The sequence below is a fragment of the Kogia breviceps genome, chromosome 4 (assembly GCF_026419965.1).
Source record: "Kogia breviceps isolate mKogBre1 chromosome 4, mKogBre1 haplotype 1, whole genome shotgun sequence".
NCBI lineage: Eukaryota > Metazoa > Chordata > Mammalia > Artiodactyla > Physeteridae > Kogia > Kogia breviceps.
In genome coordinates, this window is record NC_081313.1 from 91,525,719 (window position 1) to 91,539,659 (window position 13,941).

Below are 13,941 nucleotides of genomic sequence, written 5' to 3' on the forward strand. Positions count from 1 at the left end.
CATTGTGGTTTTGATTTGTATTTGCCTAATAACCTAGTGATGTTGAGCATCTTTTCACATACCTCTATCTTCCATTCCATTAGCCATTCCTCTACCTTCTTTGGAAAAATGTACATTCAGGTCTTTTGCCCCTCCCCCCTTTTTTTTCCGGTACATGGGCCTCTCACTGTTGTGGCCTCTCCTGTTGCAGAGCACAGGCTACGGACGCGCAGGCTCAGTGGCCATGGCTCACGGGCCCAGCCGTTCCGCGGCAGGTGGGATCTCCCTGGACCGGGGCACGAACCTGTGTCCCCTGCATCGGCAGGCGGACTCTCAACCACTGCGCCAACAGGGAAGTCCTGCCCATTTTTTTTTTTTTTTTTTTTTGCGGTATGCGGGCCTCTCACTGTTGTGGCCTCTCCCGTTGTGGAGCACAGGCTCCGGACGCGCAGGCCCAGCGGCCATGGCTCACGGGCTCAGTTGCTCCGCGGCATGTGGGATCTTCCCGGACCAGGGCACGAACCCGTGTCTCCTGCATCGGCAGGCGGATTCTCAACCACTGCGCCACCAGGGAAGCCCCTGCCCATTTTTTAATTGAATTATTTGTTGAGTTGTATGAGTTCTTTATACATTTTAGCTATTAACCTCTTATCAAATATATGGTTTGCTAGTAATTTCTCCCATTCCGTAGGCTGTCTTTCTACTTTGTTGACTGTTTCTCTTGCTGTACAGAAGCTTTTGGGTTGATGTAGTTGCACTTGCTTATTTTGCTGCTTATGCTTTTGGTGTCAGAGTCAAAAAACCATTGGCAAGACCCATGTCAAGGAGTTTTTATCCTGTTTTCTTCTAGGAGTTTTATAGTTTCAGGTCTTACATTTAAATTTAAGTCTTTTCATTCTTTTACATGGGAATATCCAATTTCTCCAGCACCATTTACTGAAGAGACTTCTTTTCTCCATTGAGTTTTCTTGGCTCCCTCTTCAAATATTAGCTGACCATATATGTGTGGGTTTATTTCTGGGATCTCAGTTCTATTCCATTGATCTATATATTAGTCTGTCTTTATATCAGTGCCATACTGTTTAAATTAGTATAGCTTTATAGTATAGCTTGAAATCGGGCAATGTGATGCCTTCCACTTTGTTCTTCTTTCTCAGGATTGCTTTGGCTACTTGGAGTCTTGTGGTTCCATATACATTTTAGAATTTCTTTCCTAATTCTGTAAAAATAATGTCATTGAAATCTTGATAGGGATCATACTGAACCTAGAGATAGTTTTTGGCAGTAATGACATTTTAACAATATTAATTCTCGCACTCCATGAACATGGGATAAAAATTTTTTAACTGGTAATTCTATGTGCAGGTCAGGACAACTAGAACTCTCATATGCAGGTGGTGGGAATGTATATTGGTTCAACCATCTGGAAAACCATTGGCAGTAGATATGCAACTTCCCTATGACTCAATAATTCCACTCCTAGAGAAATGAAGGCTTACTTTCCTCCAAGGACATGTACAAGAATATTTACAGCAGTTTTATTCTGAATAGCCAAAAACTGGATACAATCCAATGCATAAGAGAATGGATAAACTGTGGTATATTTGTACACTGGAATATTACAAAGAGCAATTAAAAAGGACCAACTGCTAATATACACAACAACACAGATGAATCTCACAGGCATTATACTGAGCCAAAGACATAAAACACAAAGAATAACTATTGCAAAATCCTAATTATATGAAGCTCAAGAACGGGCAAAACTAATCAATGGTGATAGAAGTCAAGATAGTGGTTCCCTTCAGGAAATGTGGGGAAAAGTAGGTATTGATTAAGAAGGGGCACAAAAGTATCTTCTGAGGTGCTGGAAATATTCTTTGACCTAGGTGGTGGTTTCACAGGTATATACATATATAAAAATGAATAACCTGTTAAGATTAGTGTGTTTTATGTTCTTATCCTCCAACAAAAACGTTTTAAAATAACTTTATATAGTTCTTAATTCTATTTTTACAGTTATTGCCTTTAACTACCTTCTTTGAATAATACCTTATAATCAGAAATTAGTATACATACCAGTCACGTATGTCTGTATACTAATTAGAAACTATGCTAAAGGTAAACTGTATATTCTAAGTTCCTTGTGAGCAGAGCCTGTTACCAAACAGAATCTAACTGAATACGTGCTTACTAAAACAAGTATTGGAGGACTGAGGGGCTGTTTCAGATTAGAGACTGAAAACATAACAATTAAATGCAAATACAGTGCATGAGCCTGGATAGAATCCTGGATGGAGGAGGGGGTGGAAACTGCAGAAAAGGACCGTAATGGATCAACTAGCAAATATGAATATGAACTGTCCGTTAGATGACAGAACTTATCAATGTCCCACTCCTGAATTTGATAATTACACTGTGCTTATATAAGAGAACTTCCCACTTCTTAAAATTTACATGTGTAAATAATAAGGGGTTAAGGGGCATTTTGTCTGCAATTTACTCTTAAAGTATTTAGCAATAATAATAAAAACCATTCACCCATATGTATCAAAAATAATAAAGCAAATATGGCAAAATATTAACAGGTGAATCTATTCTTTATATTATTCTTACTATTTTTCTCTATACTTGAAATTCTCTCAATAGTAACACAATTTTAAAGAGTAACAGGTAATCAATGTTTAGGTTTTTCTAGTGCATTCATTCAAATATATTCTGTGTGCTTAGTAAGGTACTGCTTACTTAGGTACTGTCCTAGGCACTGACTTCAGAAATGAATAAAGCAAGTGCTGCTCTTTAAAGAGCTCCATCTAAAAAAGCAATGATAGCTGCAATATGATACATGTGCCAAAAGGTAGATGGGTGCTATGGAAGTACAGAATCAGGGTGCCTAACTCAGTCTTGGTTACAGGTAAGGTGTGGTTGAGGGTTGGGGTGGTCACCTCTGGAAGGCTGTCATGGGCAGCATCCTATTCTGCTGGATACACTTGAGCTAGGATTTAAAAGATGAACAGAAGTTTGCCAGATAGACAAAAAGAAAAAGACATTCCATTCCGATAGCTGGGAATGGCTACAGCTGAAGAATTATATGAGAGGAAATGGTACAACATGAGGCCATCAGCCTAGTTTAACAAAGGCATCTTGAAACCCTGCACAACCAAACTTAGAATAAACATAATATAGTGACAGACCTCTTAATTCTAAAAGTGAGAAAGACTGAATTACCTCTAAAATTAGGTATTCATTCTCAACAAATATTTACCAGGAAAAAATTTTAACAGCTCACTTACATGTATAGACAACAAATATAAAAATTTTAATACCATACCTTCTGTGTATCCATTCCTGTATTATAATACAGACTTAATGTTCCTGGCACATGGACTAATGTCTCAAATGATATCAGATAAAAATCTCTACGTAAGAGTAAAGAAATGTGCTACCCAAAGAACACCAGCATAGACAATGAAATCCTCTGGGTAAAATATATGTCCTATATGCCTACAAGAGGTAGAATAAACCAATAGTTCCTCTGTACAAATTCTATCACGATTAAATCACATAAATGCATATTAAAGTAAGCTTCATTAGAATAAAATATGTTGTTCTGACAAATAATAAGCAACAATATAAAATCCTGAAACCACAAGTGAACTGCCAAGTATTCCTTGTTCTCAAAAACAGGTGGTGTTTCACCGCAAATGACAACAAAAATATACTAAGGTTATCCTAATATAGCCTTTCAATAATATCTAGAAAACATTTTTCATATCCCTGTCCTAAGTCTACTTCACTGAATACAAGTGATCAGAAATAGGGACTTCCCTGGTGGTGTAGTGGTTGAGAATCCGCCTGCCAATGCAGGGGACACGGGTTCAAGCCCTGGTCCAGGAAGATTGCACATGCCACGGAGCAACTAAGCCCATGCACCACAACTACTGAACCTACTCTCTAGAGCCTGTGAGCCACAACTACTGAGCCTGTGAGCCACAACTACTGAGCCTGCGTGCCACAACTACTGAAGCCCACGTGCCTAGAGTCCAAGCTCTACAACAAGAGAAGCCACCGCAATGAGAAGCCCACACACAGCAACAAAGAATAGCCCCCGCTCACTGCAACTAGAGAAAGCTCGCGTGCATCAATGAAGACCCAACATCGAAGACCCAATGCAGCCAAAAATAAACTAATTAATTAATTTTTTTTTAAAGTGATCAGAAATAACCCAATTAACAAAGGTGAACCAAGAGGTCAAAGAGAAGACTGGAAATTACTAAGTGAGATGGCCCTTAGCTTTCTATTGACAATTATTCATACCTTCTCCCTGAGAAGCCTGCTTGCCACTGTTTCTTTTAGCTCGGTCCACAAACACAGCCGTTAAAGGATGTGTCAAATTCTGCTGTAGCATAACAAAACACCTCTATACAGCCATATATGGTGAACTAACAGTAATATAATTATAATAAACCAAATTAAAATGTTATTAAGCAACCTAAAATAAAGCTAAGCATCCATGGAAGAACTGAGTAACTTAAAAATAAGAGAAAAAGTGCTTAAGACATCAGCCTAAGTCTGACTAATGGTAGCTAGAAAATGAGGGCAAAACCTCTCCATATATGTTAATACAAGTGAAAATGAAAAGAAAAAATGTAATATTAACATAAACTCCTATAAATGGAATAACAATCTGGTTTTCAACTAAGACACTGGTGATTCTCCCCTCCCTCAAATAGTGTTGCTTTTATTATACTGCAGTACCACCAAGTGGCAGAAGGATACACTGCAACTCTAGCACTGCTAGTTGAATACTTCATCACTCAAAAATGGCAACTACTATGGATTGAACCCTCCAAAATTCTTATGTTGTAGGCCTAACCCCCAATATGACTGTATGTGGAGATAGAGCCTCTGAGGAGGTGTTACAGGTTAAATGAGGTCATATGGGTGGGGCGCTAATCCAATAGGGCTAGTGCCCTTATGAAAAAGAGGAGATGCTACTAGCACACTAGCTCTCGGGGCACTCACACAGGCACCCGGCAAAGGCCACATGAGCACGCATGCAGAGAAAAGGCAGCCAACTGCAAGCCAGGATCAGAATCCTCACCAAGAAGTCAATCAGCAGGCAGCTTGATCTTAGACTTCCCAGTCTCCAGAGCAGTAGAAAATAAATTTCTATTGTTTTTAAGCCACCCAGTCTATAGTATTTTGTTATGGCAGCCTGAGTGGACTAATAAAGCAATGCTCCACCTTAATCCCAAAACTTTTCTCTTTATGAAAAAAGTATTCACTTAAAAATCAGGAATAAAAGTCAAAAGACTTGCCTTTAAAACTTCTAGCCTCAAAATTTACAGAAATTAAAGTTAAATATTTTTTGACAAGTTCCTTCATCAGCTAAAAGAGACTATTATTTAGACCAGAAAGGTTAGAAGTTAGGATTAATTCTTATTATCAAAGGGAACATTTTTTCCCTGAAATTAAGGGACTGTGCTTTCCTCAGAGCAAGACAAAAACTCTAAAACAGGAGGGAAAAATTCATATTGATCCAACAGAAAGGTAAATGTTATTAGGAAATAGATAGATGTACTTAAAAATCACAAATTCCTTCTGTTTTCATCTGTGTTTAGAAATTCTCACCCATTTACAAATATTCCTTAACTGCCTATATAGCAGTCAAGAACATGAACTCCAGAACCCAAATACTCAAATATCTCTGTTGTGCTGCTTACTGTAAGACCGTGAGCATGTTACTAAACTGCTCTGTTTCAGTCACCCCCACCTGTAAAATGGAGATAACAATTTCCCATACTGGCTGTATCTTTCCCAAAGGATTCTCTTTAGATCCTACAATCCACACTCCATTCTCCCACTTCCCATCACCCCAAGAATAAATTTTATTTACTTTCTTACAAATTTCAGTGATCATCAGTCATTACTGAAATCAGCACCACAGAGATAGGACAACTTTTTATCTTAGTATCCCAGAGCAGAGAACAAACAAGATAAACCAAAGTGAAAACTGTCTCAGTTCACAGGTTAACTTACTCTTTTACCCTAAATATCCTATTTCTGCACCATCCTAACTCTTCATAATACAGTGCAAAAAACTCATCAGATGGAGGTTTCCAGCACTCTTGGGTCTAGGGTCACTCTTCAGTTTTTCCAAGGTTAGGTATTTGATTCCTCCAAGAAGATCCAATTACAGAGACAGCTCATTTCACACAATTCAGCCTAAATTTCTGTTTTTCCCGTTATTATCTTTTCTGGACCTGGACAACTCTCTCACTACTGTAGGACTAGTCTCACACTCCATGTTTAAGATCTACAGATCAATTCCTCTAAGTAGGATGCTATGGTTCCCATTTTTTCCTTCCTTATAAGCAAGATGACTACAAAAATTGAAGGTATAAAAAGGGAAGACTTTACAAGTACTCTGTTTCATCTCCTGCCATCTACAGAAAAGAAAGAAAAAGCTCTTAGAGATTGTGGCAATTCCCCACCTGCTTCCTAAATAGCTTTCGATTTTAAAGGGTGGACATAAACCTTCACCTACTTGTACACAAAAGCTTTGTCTATACGCTGTTGCAAATACTTGCTTAGATAAGTTGTTCCATACGCAATTTAAAATGCAGCATTTTCAATCATTTTAAAAATCTTACTCCAAAGTAAATAACTAATAATTTTTCTACAGTAAATAACCACTAGTGGTTTATAAGAATTTTAACTATTATCCCCCACTAATAATTATACCCGAACTTCAATGAGGCAGTGAATACTGCCACAGGAAAACAATGAATCAAAAAATAAATAAATAAGGCAAGAGGTCCAAATAAAATAGTCACAAAATACATATTGCCATCTCAAAAAAAAAAATCTCAAAATTCAATCACCACCAGCTTAGATTCTAAAGATATCACTTCTAGTTATGAAGATCTTGTTTCTAGTTGTATCTGGGACTTCCCTGGTGGTGCAGTGGTAAAGAATCTGCCTTCCAATGCAGGCTACAGGGGTTCAATCCCTGCTCGAGGAACTAAGATCCCACATGCCACGGGGAAACTAAGCCCGCGTGCCACAACCACTGAGCCCAGGCACCTCAACTAGAGAGCCCACGCGCCCTGGAGCCCGCGCACCACAACTAGAGAAGAGAAAACCTGCACACCATAACTAGAGAGAAGCCAGCACACAACAAAAAAAAGATCACACATGCCTCAATGAAGATCCCGCATGCTGCAACTAAGACCCAACGCAGGCAAAAAAATAAATTAATTTTAAAAAATCTTATGTCTTACAGAGACTTGCGCAAAAGTCTCTAGGCTATTGAACAACATATACTAAAACTATACTAGAACAAAAACCTTTCAACTCCTAGGCCAGTTCTCTTTCCATTTTATCATACTTCCTCATAGCTCAACTTCTCAAATGTCAAGGACAAGGTATAATGTTATAAATGATTAGGAACTAATAAATAAGAATACAGTATACAATATATCACAAGGTACTATACAGTTAAGGCCAAGCAAATGATAAAGACAGCAATTGCTATTAAAGTTCACATTACTGTGGGCTACAGATGACTGGTTACATTTTAAAATAAACAGAATTTAGGGACTTCCCTGGTGGCGCAACGGTTAAGACTCCGTGCTCCCCATGCAGGGGGCCTGGGTTCTATCCCTGGTCAGGGAACTAGATCCCACATGATGCCGCAACTGAGAGTTCACATTCCATAACCAAGGAGCCCACGTGCCGCAACTAAGGGGCTGGTAAGCCGCAACTAAGGAGCCCGCCGGCCGCAACTAAGACGCGGCACAACCAAATAAATAAATTTTTTTTTAAAAAACAGAATTTAAACAAGAATGAACTTCCTTATTTTACAAATAAAGAAACTCAGGCCCTGTATATAGAGCTAGTTGGTGGCAGGCCTTTAGGGAAAAAGAGTAATTTGAGCTGGGTCTAGAAAGATACCTAGATAAGATGTGAATAGGCAGGAAGAAGAGAGGACTTTCCAGGTAGGGAAATCACATATGCAAAAGCTTAGACGTTGAAACAAATCAATCTAATTCAGAGACCAAAGAATTCATTCTTCTGACTAAGAATAAAGAAAGATAAATTTAGGAATGGCTAAGTTTTGTGTTGGGGGTAGGGGAGGGAGTTTCAATACTTAATTAAACTTCATCCTATAGGCAGTGGGAGGACGCTAGAGTGGGTTTTCAGCAACAAACATAAATTTCTTAGAAGAGCCCAAATTGTGCTTTTGTCTGGAAGCCAAGACTATAAACATAAAACAAAGGTTATAACAGCCAAAATATTTAACCAATAACAAATCCAATTCTAAAAGGAAAGGTGGAGAAGATATCATCTAAAAAAAAAAGTTAAATAATAGAATAGAAAATGAACAATGAAAGAAACTGGAAACAAATGAGAGAAGAATAAATGATAGATGTGGACAAATGAATCAACAGTTACATTATAAAAGATGTTACTTCATGCAGTCAAGTTCTGGAAACAGGATTAAATGATCCAAACAAGTTAGTCTCCATGGCTTAAAAAAACACACTCAAAGCATAACCACCAAATGTTACTGTTTCAAACTGCAATAACTCACCTCTCTAGCAGCACAATCATGAGGAGCTTCTTCTTTATTTACTTTTCCTTTTGGAAATCCCCAGCCTGATTTTGCTAGGTACCCCTGAACCAGTAATACCTACAAAACAATCAGAGGTAAAAATAAAACTTGACCGCCTTTCCCATGTTCCTTTCTAAAAGCCAAAAGTGCTTTTCTGCTTACTTCAGGTAACTGTTATCACCAATAATTTTACTTGGTTAACTATCTTACAGGAAGCTAAATATACTATTACTTTTCCTGTGAAGAAAGGCATTCTGTCCATTTTAAAGTATTTCTTCAAAAATCAAGTGATTCCTTTGCAATAAGCCATGCTGCAACAAGTATAAATTATTAAGACCCAGAATGCAGATGAAATATATAAAATCTGGCTTTTTATCACTAAAAATCTAAGTATATTTTTAAAACCTCAGTTCAGAACATTATAAAAACAACATATTAGGATGAAAACAGCTGATCACCATTTCACTAAAAATCTTTTATTACCCTCACTCACATTTTCAAGTGTCTCATCAAGAATAATTGCACCATATGTTGGCACTCCCATTTTATATTCCTTCCATTCATCCAAAATTTTTTCCACATCTTCACCTTGAGGCAGCAAAAATGGACAATGACTGAAGAGTATACATTGTGTTAAGGAAGCTACTTTCCCCCTTAATACAGCGTAATCACTTATAAAGAGATCTATTTAAATCAACTGTGTATTTTACATGAAATTACTCGTTATCTTCACCTCACTTAAGTTTATCCTTCTTGCTTTTGTCTTTTCACATTTGTTTTCTCTTGAACAAGCCATTGCTAACTTCTGCATTTAGCCTAGACACAAATCAAGTAAATTGTGAATACTCAAATACTCTGGCTCCCTAAGTTATTAACACAAATAAATTCAGGACCATGTGAACACTCCGAATAATTCTCTTTGTTAAGTGGGTCGAATTCATCATATTAAGTCAACAGATACTGAAACTGACAGCAAGAAATATGAGCACAGTACACATATACTGGTAAGAGGTCGGAACCATCAGAATAAGTAAAAGTGGGAATTCCCTGGTGGTCCAATGGTTAGGACTCCACACTTCCTGTGCAGGGAGCAGAGGTTCAACCCCTGGTCGGGAACTAAGATCCCACAAGCCTCAGGCCAAAAAAAAAAAAGAAAAGAAAAGAGTAAGTGGAAGTGGCTAACTCTGGGAAGCAAAACTAGGGATGACATATACCACTCTACACCGTCAAATTTCTTTACCATGTATATATATTGCTTCTATAATATAAAACATTTTTAAGACGAAGATTTATTAAGGATTATAGAGAAAGGTAAATACGGGTTTTAAGGAAAGTACGGCCTGTTTCAAAAGAAACTAGGAATGCCTCCCCAAAATTGGGCTGAGTAAAGTTGTTTTTAAAGTAAATAAAACCTACACCTGGTAAAGTATATGCTCAGGCTTCCAATACTCCATGCTACCAAATGCCTCATCACTACAGCACTGTTAATTATGAAAACGGTGGGGAAAATTATAATTTATGACAGCGTTTCTCAAATGGAGGACATTCTCAAGGGTCTTCAAGTCCTCTATGAAAACTTACATATTCTGTCTTTTCATTTTTATGTTAATATAAAGGCATGTAATATGAGCATATTTTCAATAATTTGGATGATCTCATCCATCAAGTACTACACTACTTGATTTTAGAGACCATATTGGTACTAGTACTTTAACTGCTGTAGGCTACTAAAACCAGAAAAAACTTAATACGCAAATAGTGTATTAGGCTCATATGATATTCCATTGTAACACAGAAAGGAAGGTTTCGTGACACATAAAGAAAGGTTCTGGGAAAACTTGTAGTACAGGCACATCAAAACACCCTTAAAGTCAGCATTATATTCACATTGTGACTAGTAGTTTGGTTTAAACAAAAACATCACATTAAATTCACTTTATGAAAACTAATTTTATGAGTTCTACATCTTTGTGTTTAAAATTTTGCTTTGGTTTTATAGTTGTAGTAAGAACTAAGGTTCTCAAAGAGCTCAAAAAAGTCAACCATCTATAACAACACTGTAATTAAAAGACAGGCAGTAGATTAATCTCAATATAAACACTCCTTGCCTTTATTTAGGGAGGGGGGAAAAAGAATAAATTATGGATATAATATTAACTATTCCATGAAGCCCTATGGTTCTACAACAGCTTGCTAGAATTCTGGAAGTTATTTCTCAATAAGTCTGGCTTGAGATGTTCAGTAAAATCCCTCATGTGTTTTAAAGTCACCACAGATTTTTTTGAATCTAGCTATAAATTTAAAATAAATGGATATTTTTCCTTTAAAAATTTAACCATAGTAAAAACAACATATGAATATACCCCAGGAATATAGGTAACTTTCAATAGTTCAAAGAGGAAGACACTTATCTCGTTTTTTTCTTTCTCTTCCTTCTCCCTACAACGTTCCACATAACTTCAAAGTGCATCAACGTCTCTCTAATGAAGTGTTATCTCATTTTTCTATCCATTAAACAACTTCTTTAAAAAGAGTAACAAAAACAAAGGTTGAGCAAAATAAATTAAATCAACTGACATAACCTTGGAAATTATCTACACTCTTCATTTACCTACTTTTTTTCGTATCCCCAAATCACCATAAAATGAGTAAGTTGATCAACCAACCAACTACAGTTCAAGATACACTTGGAATTGGGCTTCCCTGGTGGTGCAGTGGTTGAGCATCCGCCTGCCGATGCAGGGGGCTCGGGTTCGTGCACCGGTCCAGGAAGATCCCACATGCCGTGGAGCGGCTGGGCCCGTGAGCCATGGCCGCTGAGCCTGTGCGTCTGGAGCCTGTGCTCCGCAACGGGAGAGGCCACAACAGTGAGAGGCCAGCGTACCGCAAAAAAAAAAAAAAAAAAAGATACATTTGGAATTAATGTTGAAAAGTACTTGCTCAAGTCCACACAATTAGCAAATAACAGAACCCAATCCAAAATGACATCAATTTCCCCAGTGACAACTCTTCAATCCTCCTCCATATTCAGGAGTACATAAAGTAATTCAAACAAGGGAGTGGAAAGTTTTTGCATACCATTTTTATTTAATGAGACAATGTATTTAATTTTTAAAAACCCTATGACATGCTCTAAGTAATGTTAATTATCTTTCTAATTTTTACTAAAATCACTACTTGGCTACTGTCTTATTTTCTTAACCACCAAACCAAACTATTTTGCATCTTGAATCTGGGTTACTGGGCGCTACACAATAGTTCTAAGAGAAAGACAGAAGATCACATTGATTACATGAAGAATGTAAGAAATTTTAAGTACATATATCTACTTGTATTACATATATCCTCTTTCTTTTTTAACAATTCAGTGATTTTTATACACTCCTTTTATTCTAACATTTTTGCAAAAACATGAAAAATCTGCTCTAACGATAGACAATCATTTAGATAGTAATCTCCATCCTTCCATTATCATAGACGATATTGATCTCCCCAAGAACAACTCATCTCACTCTCCAGGCTCAGTTCCTTGTATTCCTTGTACTTTACATCCATGCCCACTTCTGGGACCAATTCCCACAGGAACATTCTGGACCTTGCCATCAATAGAACTATTCCAGTACTTGGATTAGAATAAAACATTGTGACCACAATTTTCTACAGCAGTCTTCTAATTACTCACAATATACTGTTATTCTACATCATTTTTGACTGTCTTCCTTTCTCCATATTAACACCCTCCTGCTTTTATTTCCTTCCCTAAACAATATGGTCCATCACTTTCATCAATTTCTTAGCAATATCTAAAATTTCTTTGCCCCACTATTCTGAATACAGCTCCCTAGTAAAACCCCAACCCAGGAGCAAGTCCAGGACAGCCATTCTATACCCACACTGCTGAGTGCTTACTGAAGAAAAATCACAAGACCATGCAAAATTAACAAAAGAGAAAACAGAGGCACAGAAAAGCCTCACTATTTGCCCAAGGTTGCACAGCTGGTAAATGGCAAAGGTGGGATGGCAACCCAAGTAATCTGGCTCCACAGCTCATACTATTAACTTTTATTCTACATAGTCTCACCACTTCAATATCCCACAGGTACCACAAACCAACATGTCCATAACTGAGCCCATCATTCCCCCACAAAATTTCTCCTCCATTACTTTTCTACAAATAGAATGGCACACCCATCCACTCAACTGTTCAAATCAGAAACCTGGATACCATCCTAGATTCCTTCTTCCACCTTTCCTCAAACATCCAAGTTAAGACGAATTTTACTCCTAAATACCACTGAAATTTAATCTCTTCTATTCACTTCTATCACAGGTTTCCATTTCTCGCTCATAAATTAATGAAATAGCATCTTAACTAGGTTTCCAATCTCATGTTCCTCCAATTCACTACCTACACTATTTCAGAGCTTCTTTCAAAACACCCCTAGAGAAATAAAGCAAATATGGCAAAAAGCTAACAATGGGTGAATACATAAAAAGGGTATAATGGCAGTTGATTGCAATATACTTTCAACTTCTCTGTAAGTTAAAATTTTTTCCCAAAAGTTGTTGTTTTTTAAATCTCCTATATTCTTTTATTACTCTTATGGATAAAGTCCAAACAAACATGGCCTACAAGACCCTTCCTCCAAAGAAAACTTTTATCTAATTCCAAATCTGGGTTGGATTAGTCTCTTCGCTATTCCTACTGAACCCTATGCTACCTTATCAAAACCTAACAGACTGCAATGTAATCATGTTCTTTCCTGTCTGTAATCTTCTTGAAGACAGCAACCAAATCTACCTTGTTCACTGAACAATGCCTGGCACAGAGGAAGCACTCAATTATTGAATGAAGTCTCCCACACTAGCAATAAAAGTTTTTTCCTCCATATAAATGAATTAAAAGAAACTTAACTAAAACAGAGGCTTTTTTTTTTTAATAACAAGGAAAGTTTTTAAAACTCATGTGCACACACACACAAAATCTTACCCAGAACCCCAAAGTATGTATAGTTGCTCTGGTAGAACCCTAAGTCTATGCAAAACAGACCAAAACCGCAGAAGACAACTTTCCTGTTTTAATCATGTTTATAGCTCCTTAAAAGCAAAGTCTTCTATGATTTCTTCATAAAACCTGCTACCAAGACTTTAACAAAGACAGTGCTCAATGGTACTTCTATTCCTCTTCGATTTTTTCATTTACTTCTCCATATTCAATCTGTCAAACAGCTTGAGCATTTCTGCCACTGAAATCTGTCTCTTCTGTCTTTTCTTTCTGGTCCCTCTACTATGGTTCAGGACCTACTGCTCCATATCTCAAGTATTTAACAGTCCTTGTGGTT

At 37.3% G+C, this 13,941-nt stretch overlaps 1 protein-coding gene across 2 annotated transcripts in view; it reads right to left on the bottom strand.

Annotated features, from left to right (window-relative positions):
* The window catches only part of DCP2 (decapping mRNA 2), a 46,531-nt gene that overhangs the window by 19,269 nt on the left and 13,321 nt on the right, over positions 1-13,941 (bottom strand). For both annotated transcript variants that reach the window (XM_059062181.2, XM_067031437.1), the window contains exons 3-4: positions 9,093-9,220; positions 8,579-8,677 (exon numbers count right to left, since the gene is read on the bottom strand). In XM_059062181.2, coding sequence (XP_058918164.1) covers positions 8,579-8,677; positions 9,093-9,220 — 227 coding nt within the window. The remainder of the gene's footprint in view (positions 1-8,578; positions 8,678-9,092; positions 9,221-13,941) is intronic.